The 17,332-nt window shown below is 38.8% G+C and overlaps 1 protein-coding gene across 3 annotated transcripts; it reads right to left on the bottom strand.

Moving 5' to 3' along the window:
• Nucleotides 1–1,724: 1,724 nt before the first annotated feature.
• On the bottom strand, nt 1,725–16,718 carry LOC143037481 (uncharacterized). 3 transcript variants are annotated; one of them, XM_076205763.1, is made up of 4 exons: nt 16,540–16,715; nt 11,873–11,953; nt 9,313–9,429; nt 1,725–8,168 (listed from the first exon to the last, which is right to left on the bottom strand). In XM_076205763.1, the coding sequence occupies exons 2-4, from the start codon at nt 11,885–11,887 to the stop codon at nt 5,259–5,261; spliced, it is 3,042 nt and encodes a 1,013-aa protein (XP_076061878.1). In that variant the 5' UTR covers nt 11,888–11,953; nt 16,540–16,715; the 3' UTR covers nt 1,725–5,258. The 3 variants fall into 3 exon arrangements, with proteins under 3 accessions (XP_076061878.1, XP_076061877.1, XP_076061880.1); XM_076205762.1 differs by having other exon boundaries at nt 11,873–11,950; XM_076205765.1 differs by lacking the exon at nt 11,873–11,953 and having other exon boundaries at nt 16,540–16,718.
• Nucleotides 16,719–17,332: the final 614 nt, after the last annotated feature.

Genomic DNA, 17,332 nt, shown 5'->3' with positions numbered 1-17,332 from the left:
TCTAGGTTTCTCAGCCCCATGTGAACCCGATATCCCTTAAAAAAAAAAAAAAAGGACGGCTATGAACAAACAGCTGAATTCTAGGTACTATTTTTATTTTCAGTAAATAAATTAATAAAGTATAATTTTTTTTACAATTGATTTCATATTTTCTAGTCCTGTTTGATATTCCAAGAAACAGCTTTGATACACCCTGTGGATATTGAGGCTGAACATCTGATATAGTGATAGGACGTTGTGGGTAACCGAGTCTGGGGCTAGGGGGTGTATAGGGACGGGAGAGATTGGAGGGAAGGGGAGGCGGTGTGGTGGCGTCCTCCAGGTCCGGTCTGAGCCAATTGGACCGATTGCTTACAATTGGTCAACAACGCCTAAGGGGGCCCTGCAAGAGGTATAATCTGCTTAAGTGAGGGGCGTAGTGTTCTTGGGGCCTGGGGCCCTTGATGCTCAAAATCTTATTTCATCAAAATTAGTCGTTATCTACCGTTATATTACCATTAATTTCTTGCAATATATAACAATTTGTAACAGTTGTGAAATAAATGTACGATAACCAATCGGGAATTTCATTTATGTATTTTCCGAGTTAGTTGTGGGGCTTCATGCTTTGAAAAAATTATTTTCAAATCTCTCGGATTACCACAACGGTTCTTTATATATATGTGTGTGTGTGTGTGTTTTTAAACGATATAAAGATGTTCTTGTAATACATCCCCAGATTCACAGACATTTGTCGTAAAACGGGCCCACAAAATAAGAATCCAATTTGGCCCCGCAGCTTAAAAGCCGTCCCTGACTCGTGTATGTGGCATCACCTGGTGAAGCTGCAGGAAGCGGAAATGTGAAAGTTCGCGTTTGGGCTAATCGCAGTGTTCCTGCGTTTGTACTGCCAATATCATGGACCATGGATCCCCCTCGAGCTTCTTCTCAGAAACTAAGCTTAGGGTTTCAAAGGCAAGGGATTTCACGGTCAAAGCTGTACACTGTAGTTTAAAGAGGATGCTCTGTAGTCTTCTTCACGCCTTTGCCACCATTTGCGCATTTGGTCAACGTCTGGCGACTACATAATTTCATGTAACCAAAACACTGGTAAATGAAACAGCGATATGGGCGTAGGTAGTGTTTTGCTTACACATCTCAGATATCCTACATAAAGGCGAATTGGGGGTTAGGCAGGAGACAATATCAGTGTAAGGTCTGGGAACTTTTCACTTTCTTAAGGTAGACTTGTATTACTCTTTGTCCTGAGTTAATTTATAGGATTTGTTTTTGAGTAGTTTCGTAGTCGTGGGATGCTTACTAGGTTTTGTTGGATGTTGCATGTGATTCCTTTTGGACCGGGGCACCAGCATGGATTAAGGATTGGTCTCTTGTTACATTGGATTCTTGAAGTGTGTTTGTATGTTTGCATACATGAGAGGCCTAACACCTAAGTTTTTGTTTAGTGAATAGGAAAAAGTGAAAATGGCACCAAAGGATCAAATACAAAATCTTTACATAACAATGGTCAACAATCACAGGAGCCATTTGTTTCCTTCTAACATTTTGCAGTTCAAATTCAATGTTTTACCATAGAGTTCTCCTGAAGTGTTTTCCATGCTTTAAAATATGTATTAGAAATACCATAATCTTTGTTTAGCTGAATGCAAATCTCAGATTCATAATACAGAGAAAATATTCAAATTTATCAGTGACTTTGAAAAAAGGAAAAGAAAAAAGTACCATCTCGTACATGCAATTTCTTTCATTCAATCCTGTAATTCAGACACACACCAGTCACAAAGATTTTTGCATGCCAATGAAATTCTATTGTTCTCCAAGGGAACAGTTCCTATGGAGATGTAATACCACTCTTCACACTTTATGAAACCAATCAGTTATTGTATATAAAAATCAAGTAGTAGTATTTTTGAACAAAGGAATTACATCTTTAACCCTTTGGCTACAATATTTGAATTGTACATTGAAGTCTGACTGATATCATGTAATTTCATTCTGCTGAGGGACACCTCTCCCAGTCAATTGGTTAAACATATCCCAATCAATCCTGTGTTTGTGATATTTGACTTGCACATCTATTTTGGTTGATGGTGAGTGACTTTAATCACTTCAGAGACACCCCTTATGCACCCAAAGGACTAAAATAACTAAAGCACTAATACATTTCATCAATAATACACTTAGATTTTTTTCACCTTTTCTACATTATTCTTGTGTATTAAAAATAAAAAATTATGAATGTTTACAATGAAAAATACACTAACTGAATCCATATGCTTCTGATACTAATGCTAAAATCCATCTGTCAAATGATTCTATAATCTACAACTTGACTCAATGGTTACTTGATTATAGACAGAGTATAAGTTACATATAACCTCATGGACATTCACCTGAAAATGTTTTACATTTCATACAATATACCTCTTAGAATTTTACCAATCTAATATACCTCTTAGAATTGTACCAATCTACAGGACTTCTGAAGACAAAAATGGGAAGCAGACATCAGTGAAAGTTTGACCTTCAGGAAGAGTGACAATCAAATAAGTATCAGCAGAACAATGGTTATCCAATCCTTTATTGCACATGTGCATTTGCATAAAGTTTCAGTACTTTTGTATTCTATAAACCATATCATTACTCTGAATATACAATAAAGTGCATCTGTTTGACATCTGCAATTCATTAAAAAGAAAAAAAATCTTTAGCCTGTTTTTCTGCATACATATACAAATACAATATGTAGTTCTTACATACATATACATCTCACAACCACACAAATTACATATATACTACAATGTATATATGTAACTGCAGATTGCAACTCTTCCTCAAAAAGAATTATAATTTTTTTTCGTAACTATCAAAAGCCTGGGACCAATGATGGGTTCCTGCAAGATGGACATCAGAGAGGATCCTCTCCCTATAGCCAATATTCAAAACCCAACAGCACCCTTGCCTCCATCCGGAAGTACAACCCCAATAGGCTGACACTCAATCTTTAAATTGGGCCCAAAATCTATTTACTCCATTGTATTTCCTTCATTTTTTCACACAAGGGGAGCTGAGAACCAGTGATTGGTCCTCTCCTCCTACTACCTAGTGATATAAAGATCCACAAAAATCCAACATAGACAACAGTCCATGTTGCTACCCAGAGAGATTTATAGGAGGGCCTGAGGATTGTTGTCAGCCACTATGGAGCTGTGGGTTTCCAGTCAATGAAACATGAGGTAACAATTATTAGTATGATTATTATTATAAGGCAGAGAGCAGGGTGTGAAGAGAGCTGGCAGATAGAGTAGATCAGTGACGAGATGGTATGGGTATAAGGGAAGAATGTGTGATGAAAGACTAGCAAAAAGAGCATGAAAAGCAGAAGCACGATAGTGTGAACTTGATGGGAAGACCATGGATGAGGTTGATGAATGGGATGATGGGAACACTGGATGAATAGGGAATGTCTGTTGAGCAAGGAAGAGAGGGGGGGAAACAATAGTAGTGAATAAGAAATGGTTGTAAATTGAAGGAAATGATGCAGCCTGAAGAGTTGTTCTTGTCTGCTCTGTAAATTTCACCAATGGATGAGAAGGGAGGGGTTGCCATATAATGAAGCAGTGGGGGTATACCACCTCCAGCTATTAGGCCTTGCTGTGAAAGAGCCCTATGTTGGTGCACTGCCTTTGACCTGAGCAGAGTGACAGAAGCCTGGGATAACCCTTCATCCATGAAGAGCTAAGATGAGAGGGACAACATATGGGTTGTATGGGGGGGTGGACTTGGCTACCCCTTTTATAAGGGAGAAGGGCCTTTTGGTTTATGTATGTGCGTTTTAGTATCATTACAAAAGGCTTCAGCAAATCCTTCACACTCCAATCCTTCCATACTCTCACAGAACTCATACCAAAGGACATAATCATTAACAATTAAATTAATAGGGTTTGGTCAAGTACTACTGCAAAACCACCGTTAATTTTTTACACATGCCTTGCACTCTTGACTATACACATGTGCACCTCATATGCAAAGCTGTCCTGCATGGATGTAACTATGGAGTAACCTTTAATAACTTTAAAATGAGAGCAATGGGTGTACAATGATACAAGATAATGGAAGAAATCACAGCAGTTCTGCTGTGTTTCTCGAGCACGTAATATACAACAATACTAACCTTATAAAGCCATCAAACCAATAATATAAAATATGCACCACCTAGGATACCCATTCCCCTTAACAATGTGTACAAATCCTAAGGGACCAATGATGGGTACCTACCAGTGGAAGTCCTGTAGACAAACATCAGAGAGAATCATTTCTGCTGTATGTCTTCGAAACCCGTCAACACCCCCATCTCCTGCTGGAGGTAAAGTCCCAAATAGGCAGTCAATCAGTCTCTGGATCAGGCCCAAGACCTCCCTCAACTTTAACCACATCTCCTCCACCTTTCCTCACAAGGATAGCTGCCAACCAGCAACTGTTCCCCTCCTCACATGCTGGTAAAACGAAACACTCTCACATTAATACAATATAGAACCAAGTCCTATATTTCTTCCCAGGGAGATCTATGGGAGGCCCCAGGGACTGTTGCCAACTACTGTGGAGGTGTGGGTTTCCAGTCAGTGAAATTTGAAGCAACAATAATTATAATTATAATTATAAAGCCCATACCAACATGTGCGCATCCTAAAACAATGATGTACATGAACATGTCTTACAATGCATGCACATGTCTATACATACTACATCAAGAACACAGGGTGATTCTCATCCTGTAATACTGTGTACATTCTACAACAGTGAGAGTAAAAATGTACACATCCTATATCATTAAATGCAGGTGTATTTGTACCACACATTAAAAGCAAGTGTACAGATGTCTTATATAAATGTGTAAAGATATATGCACAGAGCACAGATTTTAATTGCACCTCATACCAATATACTGGTGAACATGCAAGAGGAAGCACAACCCACAACTGGGCACTAGCAAAAGGTACCACCAACATCAAAGAGTGCAAATGTACAAACAACCCATCCATCGAGTTTAAATAATACATGTGTGTCATGGAAGTTACAAAAACCTGCATGCCAATGATCCTTTGCCGGATATGTCACACTTATACCTCCTGTCTCACTGTGACTACTACTGTGCATGCTTTCAATTGAATACTGATGCTTCACTCTTAATATACAAGAACTTATAATAGAAAATATGTGACCATGGAAAATATCACTGAGCAACCAATGCTTGATATTCACATGAGGGAACACAGCTTGGATGTCACACTTTCACCCGTCATTAGCACATTGTATCCAACAACTTGCATATCATCATCACTTGGACTTGTGCCCATCTGGGACATAGTGGGGTTGAGCTGCCTGGAACACTCCATCTCCTCCTCCTCCTCCTCCAAATTTTGATATTTCAACTGTTCATCTCTATGATCTGTAAGCTGCTGTGTTCCTGTTGTCTGACCTTCTGACTGCTGATGTACCTTTGTTTCTTGAGGCACCAGTTGGGGCTTGTCTGTTTGCTGCTGTACAGATTCTGCTCCTAAGACCTTATGCTGCTGTTGTTGAGATTCTGTAGTCTTGTCTTCCAGTTCAGTGGAGGGTCCTGCCCGTTGCCCTTTGTGCTGCTGTTCTTCCCTGTGAGTTCCGAGTTCTTTTTTCCGAATCTTGTGACCTTTGGTGGGTACATCAGCTTTTCTGTTTTTTCTCAGTGAACTGTACGTCCACTCGTGCAGTAGTGATCTAGTTCTCTTCTTGTCGTCTAAATCAAAACTCCGACTTGAGAACTGATAAAGTGTTGACGCAGACCTTGTTTTAGAGCTGCTACTGTGCTGTCTTTGCACCAATCCGCTAATATGAGCCTTGACTGTAGCAAGTGCAAGGGTCGATGGGGATGGATGAGTAGGCGTAGTAGAAGTAGGCGTAGATGAGGAAGATGGATATGACGAAGGCGTAGAGAAGGATGACGATATTTGGCGGGCACCAGGTGATACAGGAGCCAGACCGAGTGATTCAGATTCATCATCTGGATGTATAATTATAAATTCGCTTGATTTAGTGTTCCCTAGCATACCACTCCGTCTTTTACCGACCCTCCTAGTCACTCCATCCTTTAGCACATTATCCCCATCCTCTCTATTATGTACTGTGACATTTCCTTTTACTTCCTGACTATGTGACACTACTCCAACAAGGCTCATAGAGTTTGTACTTTTGCTCCTTACACTGCATGAAGGTCCCATTGGAGGTTTGGTACTCGGTGCAGCCCCCGATGGGCTACCACTTCTCGGCCCAGACAGGTCTGAACCACGATCATATACTCTCGGAAATGAAACATGGTCTCCCCCAAAACTTGATTTTCGAGAATCTTCATTGCTATTTTTGTTTGGTGGCAACTGCTCAATCATTGGCAATGTCTTCTTTATGTCCTCCTTTTCTGCTTTATTGATATTTATAGCACAATCACTATCTTCTACTACCTCCCTAGGTTTTTCTTTCACATGTTTCTTTTCCTCCCCAGGGCATATATTGTCTAACTTTAATTCTTTTTTTCTATCATTCCCGTTTCCAGGAAAAGTTGAACCACTGTTGTGCGAATCTCCTTGACCCAATTCCTTGTCTTCTGGACTTTTACTGCAATTCCTTTGAGGGTTTCTGCCACCAATATCTGGAAGACTTCTGATACGATGCAAGTCTGACATTACATCTTTCTTGGGTATAAATTCATCTTCATCAGTAGAAGGTGAAAGTGGAGAAGTAAGAGCGAAGATCTCTTGAGAAGCACCAAATGCGGACATAGCTGCGACTCCAATGTTGGGAAGTTTGACAGTTCTCGAAGGCGATGCAGGACTTGAGGGATGAATATGAGGCGAGGTGGAAGAAGGACGAGATAAAGATGAAGGGATGCACTGGGAAGACGGGGAAGAATGGCTTTTAATAGCATCACTTGCGGATGACTTCACACCACTACGAGCACCATCAGTGCTTGTTTTCAAAATATCACAGACTTTGCCACTAGTTTTATCTTGACTATTTTCATCACACACATCCCCTTCCTCAATAATGATTAGCTCCTGTTTATACAGTCCATCAAGGTCCACGTCACTCTCTTTCTGGTGAACCTCAGCATTCACTTGACCCTTCTTTAGCTTTAATTGTGGATGCACTTGCTCATCCAAACCCATTTCATTGATATGACAGCTTTCTGAGTCTGCCATAGTCTCCCCTGGTGAGCTTTTACGTTTGGGCAGAATGTCATACTGACTTAAACTCTTCCAATTGTCCTTCCTATTCTTACTTTCCATATTTTGGTTTTCCTCTTCTTTTTCTGTCTGGTCTTTCCACTCTTTTGTTCCAGAATTTTCTATGGGTTCTTTCGGCTTTCCTCCCCTCATCTCATGCTTCTTTACATCATCGACACACTGTACTGTTTCCGCTTGGTTAGATTTGTTTTTGGATACATTTCTAAAACTGACTCCTCCTTCTCCATCTTCCTCTTTCCCAATTGCACAAGTTGCTTTTTCTTCATTAGAGGAATCTTGGGTCTTTGCCTCAGTCCTACTACCCTCCTCATCCCATTCCTCTTCCTTTTTTACTGCACCATCACTGTTAGTTTTACTGGCTGCTTTCGAATCATGTTTGATCACATTCTCCAGGACACTCACGTCTTTTCCGTCACTACTGAGAGCTTCTTCACTGCTGCCACTACAAACATCATCATCTAGATTTTCATTACCCAACCCCTGTGTGCTGCTGCTACAGCTGCTTGGTTTAAGATTCTTTTTCCTCTTACTGTTGCCTACGTGGGCTCTACTGCTACTGGTACCGAACACATGATTTTCTTGGTCCTCGTGATCAAATCCGTAAGCACTGTCACAACAGTCACTGTTATGAGCATCATTTTCCTTGCTCTTTGGGTCAACCCCATGTGCACTTTCACCATTACTTCCATTTAACACCCCTGAACTACTGTGCTCAAAAAGTGTGGAGAAGCTTCGTCGCTTGTCTGCAAGCCACTGTTCTGCAACTGATACAATGCTTCCACTGCTGCTAACACTGCGTCTCAAAAGGACAGGTGTATTCCCAAATTGACTCAGGAATGAAGACCGGCGTGTTCCAAAACTCAGGTAGTTTTTTGACTCTCCTAAGTTTGCCTAATCAAAGGAAAATGAGAAAAAGGGTCATATAATTTCTCCAAATATATAAAAACTGTTCATCATAAGTGTATACTTGCAACTAATAAACCAATACACAAGTTTGACTCAAACTTCATATCATAAAGCCTACTAATATTGACAATGCACATGTACAAATTCTATTACCAATTAATACTTTATATTCACTGGTAATGCAACTAAATATTACCACAAAAATTGGACATCATACACAATTTCTTGCATGTAATCACAACCATGTCAGAGGACCTAATATATTCTAACAGGAAAGATGCACTTGCTATAATTATGATTTAACCCTAAAACTTGTAGAACAAAAACACTGCATGGCATAATTTACAGGGTTTCAGGAATTCAGTCCAGAACCTGTTCTACTGTGAAATAAATTGTCCTGCCTAACCCTTAAAAAGCTTTATGAATGCTACTATGTTCAAAGGGTTAATACAAAAATGTGTATATATACATACACTAACAGACAAGTGCAGCAAAAGAAACAAGTAAATAAAAAAACATACATACATACAACATACACACAATATATATATATATATATATTTTTTTTTTAGAGGGAACCCTATACTATGGTTACAAAACAAAGAGAAAAGAAACTTTAACACAAATATAAAAACTAAGTTTAACATATTTTGCTGCATGTGTATACATTATATATGTACCAAAGACCATCCTTATGACTAGGGGTGCCATGTCAATGTACACCCCTATATCATAAGCAAGTAAAACCTACTCAATCATCCCTCTCCTCTCAGCATCTTGGGGATAAAGAGATGCCTTATTACTCACTATGCTGTTCGGGTCAAATGTAATGCAAAGAGGTACAGCTCTTCCACAGCCAGGGCTTACAGCTGAAGCTGGTTTACTCCGGCTGTATCAGTCCATGGCAGTCCCCCCTCCCCCATTTCCTCATCCATTCAAAATAAATTATGAAGCTGATGACACTATCCCTTTGGGCCATGTATCCCTGCATCCATTCACAACCTCTCTCTAGATATTCCTATCTTTTGTATACATATGCAGCAACAAAGAACATGCAAATGACAAATCATATAAATAAAATATATTGTTTTATAGTAGCTGAGAAACATAAACAACAGCAGTTACAGACCTTGAAGATCACACATGCAGTGTCCTGGTAGCGACGCTTGATGGCAGGTGGGAGTGTAGGGTACTCATGGCGTAAAGAGTCCGCCCGCAGAGCAAGGACCAACTCGTCCATGCCGCCCTGAATACAGTATGTGGTAGTAGCCGTTAGTACCCATTAGTACGATACAGTACCATAACAGACCAACTCTATAACATTAGTACCAGTTAATACTGCCCTATCCTGACATTTTCGACCTTATGGTCATCATTAGAACCAGATATTCCAGCATTAGCACATTATCATTAGCACATGTTAATTTCTACCAGTACATATTAGTACAAGTTTCACATATAAATTATTGGTGTGCACTGCTCCATTGTACGTGTTAGTAATACATGGAATGCATTTAGCCATTTACATAAATTGAGCTACCAACATATATAACAGTTCCTAAGTTTGACTCATTTCCTATGGGGAAAAGAGTCTTGTAATTCTTAACTGCTTCAGAGTAGTGATATTCCGTGAGATGAATAAAATCATTTGGCATTAGTCACATCAGTCTGTACAGTACACCACCACAACCATGGATTTAACAGAGATAGTCTAGAGCACTTCATTATAGCAAGGTCCTCTAAGCTTTTTGTAATTTGATCTGACTCTTGCCAGATAAATCTTATTCAGCTCAGCAGACACACTCTCCTCATCAGCCCATAAGTGCATAATGCTCCTTTAAAGGAACACACAAGTATTTACATATTTTACAAATTCTATATAAGTAAGTCATTCATGAAAACTTAATTTTCTTTAATTATATCAATATAAAAAATCTGTTACATATCAACAAAAGAAAACTAAGTTTTCATGCATAACTTATACATAAAGGAACTTGAAAAATAATTTTTTTTGTGTCCCTTTTAAAGGAGCATTATGTGCTCATGTATAATTATCTTTATACAACCCTTTAGCACCTTCACTTTTGAGGGGGCACCTCAATGATGAATAAAGCAGCTTGTCGACAACTAAAGTTCACAAAATAAAAGAAAAATTGTCACATGATACTGAAGAGGTTAATCAAGATGTGCCCTTTGCTTCCAAAAGGCTGCCACAGAGGTGAATTATATTAACTGGCAGCAGACATAATAAAACGTGAATTGCCATCTGACATAGATGTTAACCGATGGAGTCTTCTATTAGTATTCTATTCTGGTTTTGGTCAAAGAATCTATTCAGCTATAAGGGCCCTCCACCTGTTAAAAGATTACACCTTTCTTGCTCTAACCTTTTAATGAAGAATTTTTAAATATTTTTCTTAGCTCTACTAGACAATTGTCTTCACCTCTGAAAGGATATGGGTTAATTTCCCTTAAATCCATTGTATTATAACGAAACCCATCTACTCTGGCTCCAGTAACAAACTTTGTATCTTTTTCATAAGGTTTTACAAGATGTCATGTTCTCTATTTTCCACAACACTTTTGCATTGTCCAAACATATTCGCATCCTCTTCCTTCCGATGATTTGATACATATGCACCAGAAACTACTAGCATGAGCAAATATCCCTGCAATGCCTCACTCATCATGTCCGTTCAATCTAACCACCTTCCCTTGTTCAACATTATTATCTACTTTCCCAATAGGAAATCACCCATCCATTACATCTATTCTTTAATATTTTCCTGAGATTCCATGCCAGTATCTAATAGCATACTTGATCAAAATAAACACTATGCCAGTATCTAATGGTACATTAGTTTGGGTCTGTGTGTCACCAGCTTATAGGAGGAATAGGAGAACAGTCATCAGCTCTTCTTATATGAATGAATGAAAAACAAGATTGTCAAAATTAATTGGGATCATGGAACCAACTATCAGGAAGGTGTTACTAGGATCTGAAGACAAGAGGGAGAAAGATGATTATCATCATGATCAGTCTTGCATCAAGACAACCCTAAGCAGGTATTGTACACCAGCCCCATTCTTCTACAAGAGATATAAACTATGTCACTTTACATATATACTTGTATATCTCATATCCAATGTTGTCAATTATCAAAGAAAGTGGTACAAACAAGGACTCAAACCCATGCTACACATCGCCCCAATTAAATGGTGCTTACTCTGGCAAAACTCAGCAGCTGCCATCTTCAAAAACAAATCTTTAACCAACACAAGTCATTATCAAAATATTATTTTCATATTAATTAACTTTTCACAAAAATCAATTTATATTTCCTCATCATTATCCTACTTCTCCTTACTATTTCACCTAAGAATGTTTTTTTTTCATCCAAAACTTTGTTCTGCATTATACTACAGCTACAAACTCGTGTATATATAAATGCATGGTTACAAAAGATACGAGTCAAGCAATACTTGTTTATGCTATATAATGTTTACTTTCATAAGCTGATACATCTAATAAAACTAAAAATTACTGATAGCTTCTTTCGCCTAACCTTCCAAGCTATATGGACTATGTTTGTGGACCAGCCAGCTCTTTGGCAAAATCTACATTCAAAATACTTCACTAAGTTAGAACCTTAAGGAGACAAGCTTTGAACCCCACAAGCAGGCTGTACCTGTTTAATACACATGATGACTTGTTGCTGATACTTATTTGGTGATATCCGGCTTGATGCTGCAATGATGGGATGATTCTACTGAAACAAGATGAGATGAGACTGCTTAGGGCAGTATGATTACCTACATCACTCCACTCCACCACATGGTCGTTGTCATTCCCCCAGACTATCTGGCCAAGCAGTCCCATCTCTTAAAGGAATACCATGGTGTTCCCATAAATCCTTTATAGAGTATATGTTGTGGCCTGGTGTGGTAGTGTCTACACTATAGGACCCCCACCCTGCCCACAACCCTCAGTATGGAGGGAGTTGGGGCCCAGATTATCACAAGAAGACTTTGCCACCCTTTGCAGGTAGCATAGATCCTTGGGAGCAGCTTTGGTTACCTGGGGCAAGTACCACTACATGGTAGATGTTTATTTCATGAGCATCATCTCCATTCAGTGTGCAGTGTGCAGGAACACACAGTGCATTTGTATTAACAAGTTAAAAGAGAATGGAGTAAATCTTGAACTAACCCATCTCTTTTTATTCTTACTTCAACTTAGTCATTTCTATTTACTCTCTAAATGTTCTGGGCAAATTCCCCCTCCACACTTCTGGCTGTAATTATCTACTTAAAATTCACTGAACACAAACTTCATTAGTATATCATTATATCTTTCTCTTTGTTCAGAAATAGCACCAGTCTTTCAACTTTTCAAAGTTTTACATTTTCTCTTTTGGTTTAGGACACCATGTCATGCATGTGTGTGCATGTGTAATTACCGTTCAAATACACGGTACAGGAAAATAAGCAATGCTTGTGGGGTCCCATCTCTATGCCTCCATCACACAAACTTGGCTTCAACTTCATCTATGTTATTTTATTGGACTCTTTCCTCCTCTAGGCTATTCCATCGATTTATGCACCTACACAGAATTTTTTTTTCTTGATGTCTTTCAAGCATCATGTAATTTTCAGTTTCTTTCCTCAAAGACATTTGCACTACACATACAAAAAGTGCACAGGAATGCAGCACGTACCTGAGCAATCATCAGTATAGACTATAAACATGACATTAAAGCAATGACTCCAGCAAACTAATATCCAAGCAAATAAAAAGATCTGTGTTGAATTATACTAGTCCAGCATGGGCACCAACCATTTCAGATGCATCACAGAATAAAGGTCACACAAAATGAAATACGACAAATAATTATAGCCCTTATACAAAAAACACCCATAGACCACCTAGACGCAAAGACCAAAACTTGTCTCTATAAATATCTTGACATGTATGGCACCCAAAAGTATCTACCAAACAAGACCCATCATACTATACGAGACCATCCGCTAACACTAATCATACCAAATAAGCTCCAGAATACTACTGCACCATAATACAGAGCACTGTGACATTACCCCTACCCAGCTTCAATATAAACAGGGTCCTCAGTCATTCACTGCTACCCATACATATATCAGAGGTACTTTACACTTATGTAAACTTCACTGTGGTCATTTCACAACACTCAGAACACACTAGCACAACATAACACCTGGTGTCAGCCCTCTGTTAAGAGCCCGTGAGGCAAACTCCCTCTCTATTGCTCTGGTGTACTGGCAAGTTAAGACCATGAACAACTCAACTACAACAACCACCACCACTTTACTCTTTGATACACTAATTACTACCTTTCTCCCCCCACTGAAAACAAGTGTTTTCTGCATATATAAGGCTATAATCATCTATTCTTGACTATATTTCTTAAACTTCAATCCCCAACTTGAAACTTGCATTCACTTTTCTCATCACCCCATGCATATACAGGATAAACAGCAATGGTGACATTACATACCTTTGCCTCAAACTAAAATAATTTCAGACAAAAATTGTTCTACTAGAACACTGCTAATGAGCCCCCCCCTCAAAAAAGCCACACCTGATCCTTATAAACAAAACATTCAACACAGTCCATCCAAAAAGTCTTTGTCCCAAATCTATATATTTCAAGAATCCCAACTAAAATTGCCAGGGTTTACTAGTTATCTGAGTTCTCAAGACATTACTTATTTTTCTTTAACAGAACCTCCACACATTTTTTGACAACCAGAGAACAGTACTTTTAGCAATAAAAATGTAATGAACTACTATTCAGAAATAATCATACATGCAATGGAAATAAGTACAAATTATGCTGGTGGCATAATAAGAATCATGATGGTCTCGCATTTACTTAGTTCTGGGTTTGAGTGTCAGCTGTGACTGTTACCTCCCCCAACAGTCCACGTGCATAGGTGATGGCTTTGGCCGCACCTGCACACCTGGTATAGGCTCCTCACCACCACCTTTATCATTACCAAACAAGTATGGTACTGTATGGTATAAAAATGGTGCAACATATAATTCTACAAAGTCCGATGTTAAATGGTGGAACACAGTACTAAACAATCAAGAGAACAGAAGACTAAAAGATATTAAAATCTTATTTAAAAAAAATTGTAGTTGGGCTGGACCACATTCCAGAATGCCCTTTAATCAACACTGTACAGGTTTGTTAATATTACCTAGCACAAGATAAATAAAAATATGAAGATTGACAAGAACGTCTGCACAATACACTCTTTCCCCACAAGTTAATAGAATTTTCAACCAGATAATCCATAATGCCAGGATTATTTGAGATCAGACTTCATAACAAAACCTATAATCCTAAGCTATACTGGGTTGCTGATGTTCTTGAAAATATATGGCCAAATGCATTCTAAACTTTTATTCTATTCAGTTCCTGACAATTTTACAACAGAACACAGAATCCTTGAATGTAAAAATGTCTTTTTTGTGTTTTAACATATCTGGTTCATTTAAGGTAATAATTTCCATCAGAAACCATTAATTATTTTACCTAAATACCCCTAATCCTCCCTCTATCCACACTGATCTCTAATATCGTGATTTTAAACCAGTCTATTTTTGCTATACATGACTATAACCTTCAGCACTTACACCTTTACCTTACTTGGTCTAGTGTAACCTAACTCAGCCTGCACTCCTTAGTCTGGTAACACAATCTACTCCCCTATCCCTCTCATGTTAAACATGGCAAAAATGTGACTAATAATCCCTTGTGCATTCAAATTAAGGTAATCAAAACTTCTATACATACATATACCAAAGGATTTTTCCCCCTTACACGGGGGGTAGCCAAAAAGAAAACGGCATAGAAAATACTCCCACCCATTTCATTTCCCATTTATTCCACTCCCCTCCACCCTCCTCCCTCCCTCCCATCTTGGCAAAACTTCTAATAATGAAAAAGATTACTGCTCATTCAATAACACTTTATATACTCAAACTAAAATAATTAATATTTTCTGAGATAAAATAGACTGTTTAGACTTTGGAGAAGTGGGGGAGCAAATAATGTTACCATACAGAAACTCTATATTTCAGGAATGCCACTCAGATTATCCTAACCTGTTTCAATGACTATGTATCATTACTGATCAGTATTCAACCTTTATTGTACATACATACATATACCAAGGCTTTTTCCCCCTTCCAAGGGAGGTAGCCAAAAAGGGAAAGGCATAAAAACACTCCCACCCTAAATACACTCCACACCCCTCCCACCCTTCCTCTCATCTGAGCACCTCCTGGATGACGGGTCATCCCTGCACCCTGCCCACCGCCCTGGGTCAGAAGCAGTGTCGCAAGACACAGTACATCCACAGCAAGGCCGCTTCATTTAATCGGCGACCCCCCCTCTCCGTCCCCCTTTGCATATAAGGCGAGGACGGGGAGAAATCCCTTCGGGCTGCGTCAAAATTTACTCACACATACTACCCCACCCCCCGCCCATTCCTCCTCATGCAGTCACAACATCATCCATATACAACCATTCTCCACTCACCTCTGTCTTCTGTCCTCTCCCTTCCTTCCTCAACAGACATTCCCCTCTTCCCCAAAGCCCCCTTCACCCCATCCATCCACCTCATCCTAGGACGTCCCCTCATGTTCACTCCCTCCACATCTGCCTTCCATACCTCTTTTACTAGTCTTTCTTCACTCATTCTTTCCATGTGTCCAAACCATCCTAATATTCTTTCATCAACCCTAATGTTGACTACCTTGGATAATATCAGCTTACAAGACAATTTCATTGAAATAAAACTGATCCTATCATAAAAATAAGTATATGATTGAGATAAAAAGAAAGTACATTATTCATGAATTAATCTGTAATAACACCATCACATTAACTTCAAACTTGGGTTAGTCGTCTATTTACACTAAATTTGATTGCTCAGGCTGCTACGTGTGCTCTCCAAAACTAAGTTATAAGCTAGGCTTCTATTACCTGTAATGTGTTATTCAAATATATATAAAAATTGCTTCAAATAGCACTAAAGTTAAAAGTGACTAACCATTTTCATTTATGAATACCACTCACTACCCATATTGTAATTATATATTATTTACCCAAATTAGCTACATTGCGAGTTTCTTGTTGTTTAACCTTATGGATGACTACTACATGAACTTCACACGTAATGGCATGCCCTATGATAAGGAATTGCAACATTTTCATGTGCATGGCGATGATTTTGTATGTGAAAATGACCCAAAAATGCTTCATAGCTCTACCTGTTTACCTTGCATTTGTATAATTTCACTTACTTGACAAATTCATTGGCCAAATATTTCCACACGTCTCATAACCATTACCATGGATGCACAGAACAAGCCAGTTAATACATGGCCTGGCCTCCACAGCCAAGACCAGAAACATAAACAAATGCACAGTGTAGGTACTGAACGCTTCACCTGTGACAGCCCCACACCCCCTGCTGCCTGTACGGTCCGTCAGACTTCGCGTCAAACAGCCTGTAGCAGAAATAAGCTTGAGGTTTCTTTTATATACATTACCACGTAAACATATAGAAAATATATGTATATATAAAATTGGAAAAATAAACAAAACTTGTAATAAATCTCGTGTTATTGTATGACGTTTCTATTCACATGTACTTCACATCATCAGCGCTTCCTTGTGCCAGTACTGTATATACCATGAACGAAAAACAAATATAAATAACAAAGTTTTTTGCTACTGTAGGATATGTTTTCCCACGTCCTTCTCTGTACGGATTGAGTGTAAGGAGAAGCTTGGTGGCAACTGAGTTAATAAATGGCTATCCTGACCAAATGCTGCCTCACAACATCTTAGGTAGCCTACCCCTGCATTCAACTTCCTCAATGTAATTGATGTTAAGTATGAGGAAGCAACTAAGACAGTATATCTAGTCACTGTCAAAACTTATTTCACGAGATCTAGCAATAACTGTTCTTCTCATCAACAACCAAAAATCCTCCAGCAGTGGTGCATGATTGCAGGGGTAGGAGATGGTGATCTTTTGAAGTCTTTAGTCACATGTCTTGTGTCAGATGGTGTAGGCTTTATAGTCGCCCT

This window comes from Oratosquilla oratoria, chromosome 22 (genome assembly GCF_046742065.1).
Source record: "Oratosquilla oratoria isolate Oo_2021 chromosome 22, ASM4674206v1, whole genome shotgun sequence".
Lineage (NCBI taxonomy): Eukaryota > Metazoa > Arthropoda > Malacostraca > Stomatopoda > Squillidae > Oratosquilla > Oratosquilla oratoria.
This window is presented reverse-complemented; position numbering and strand designations above follow the sequence as displayed.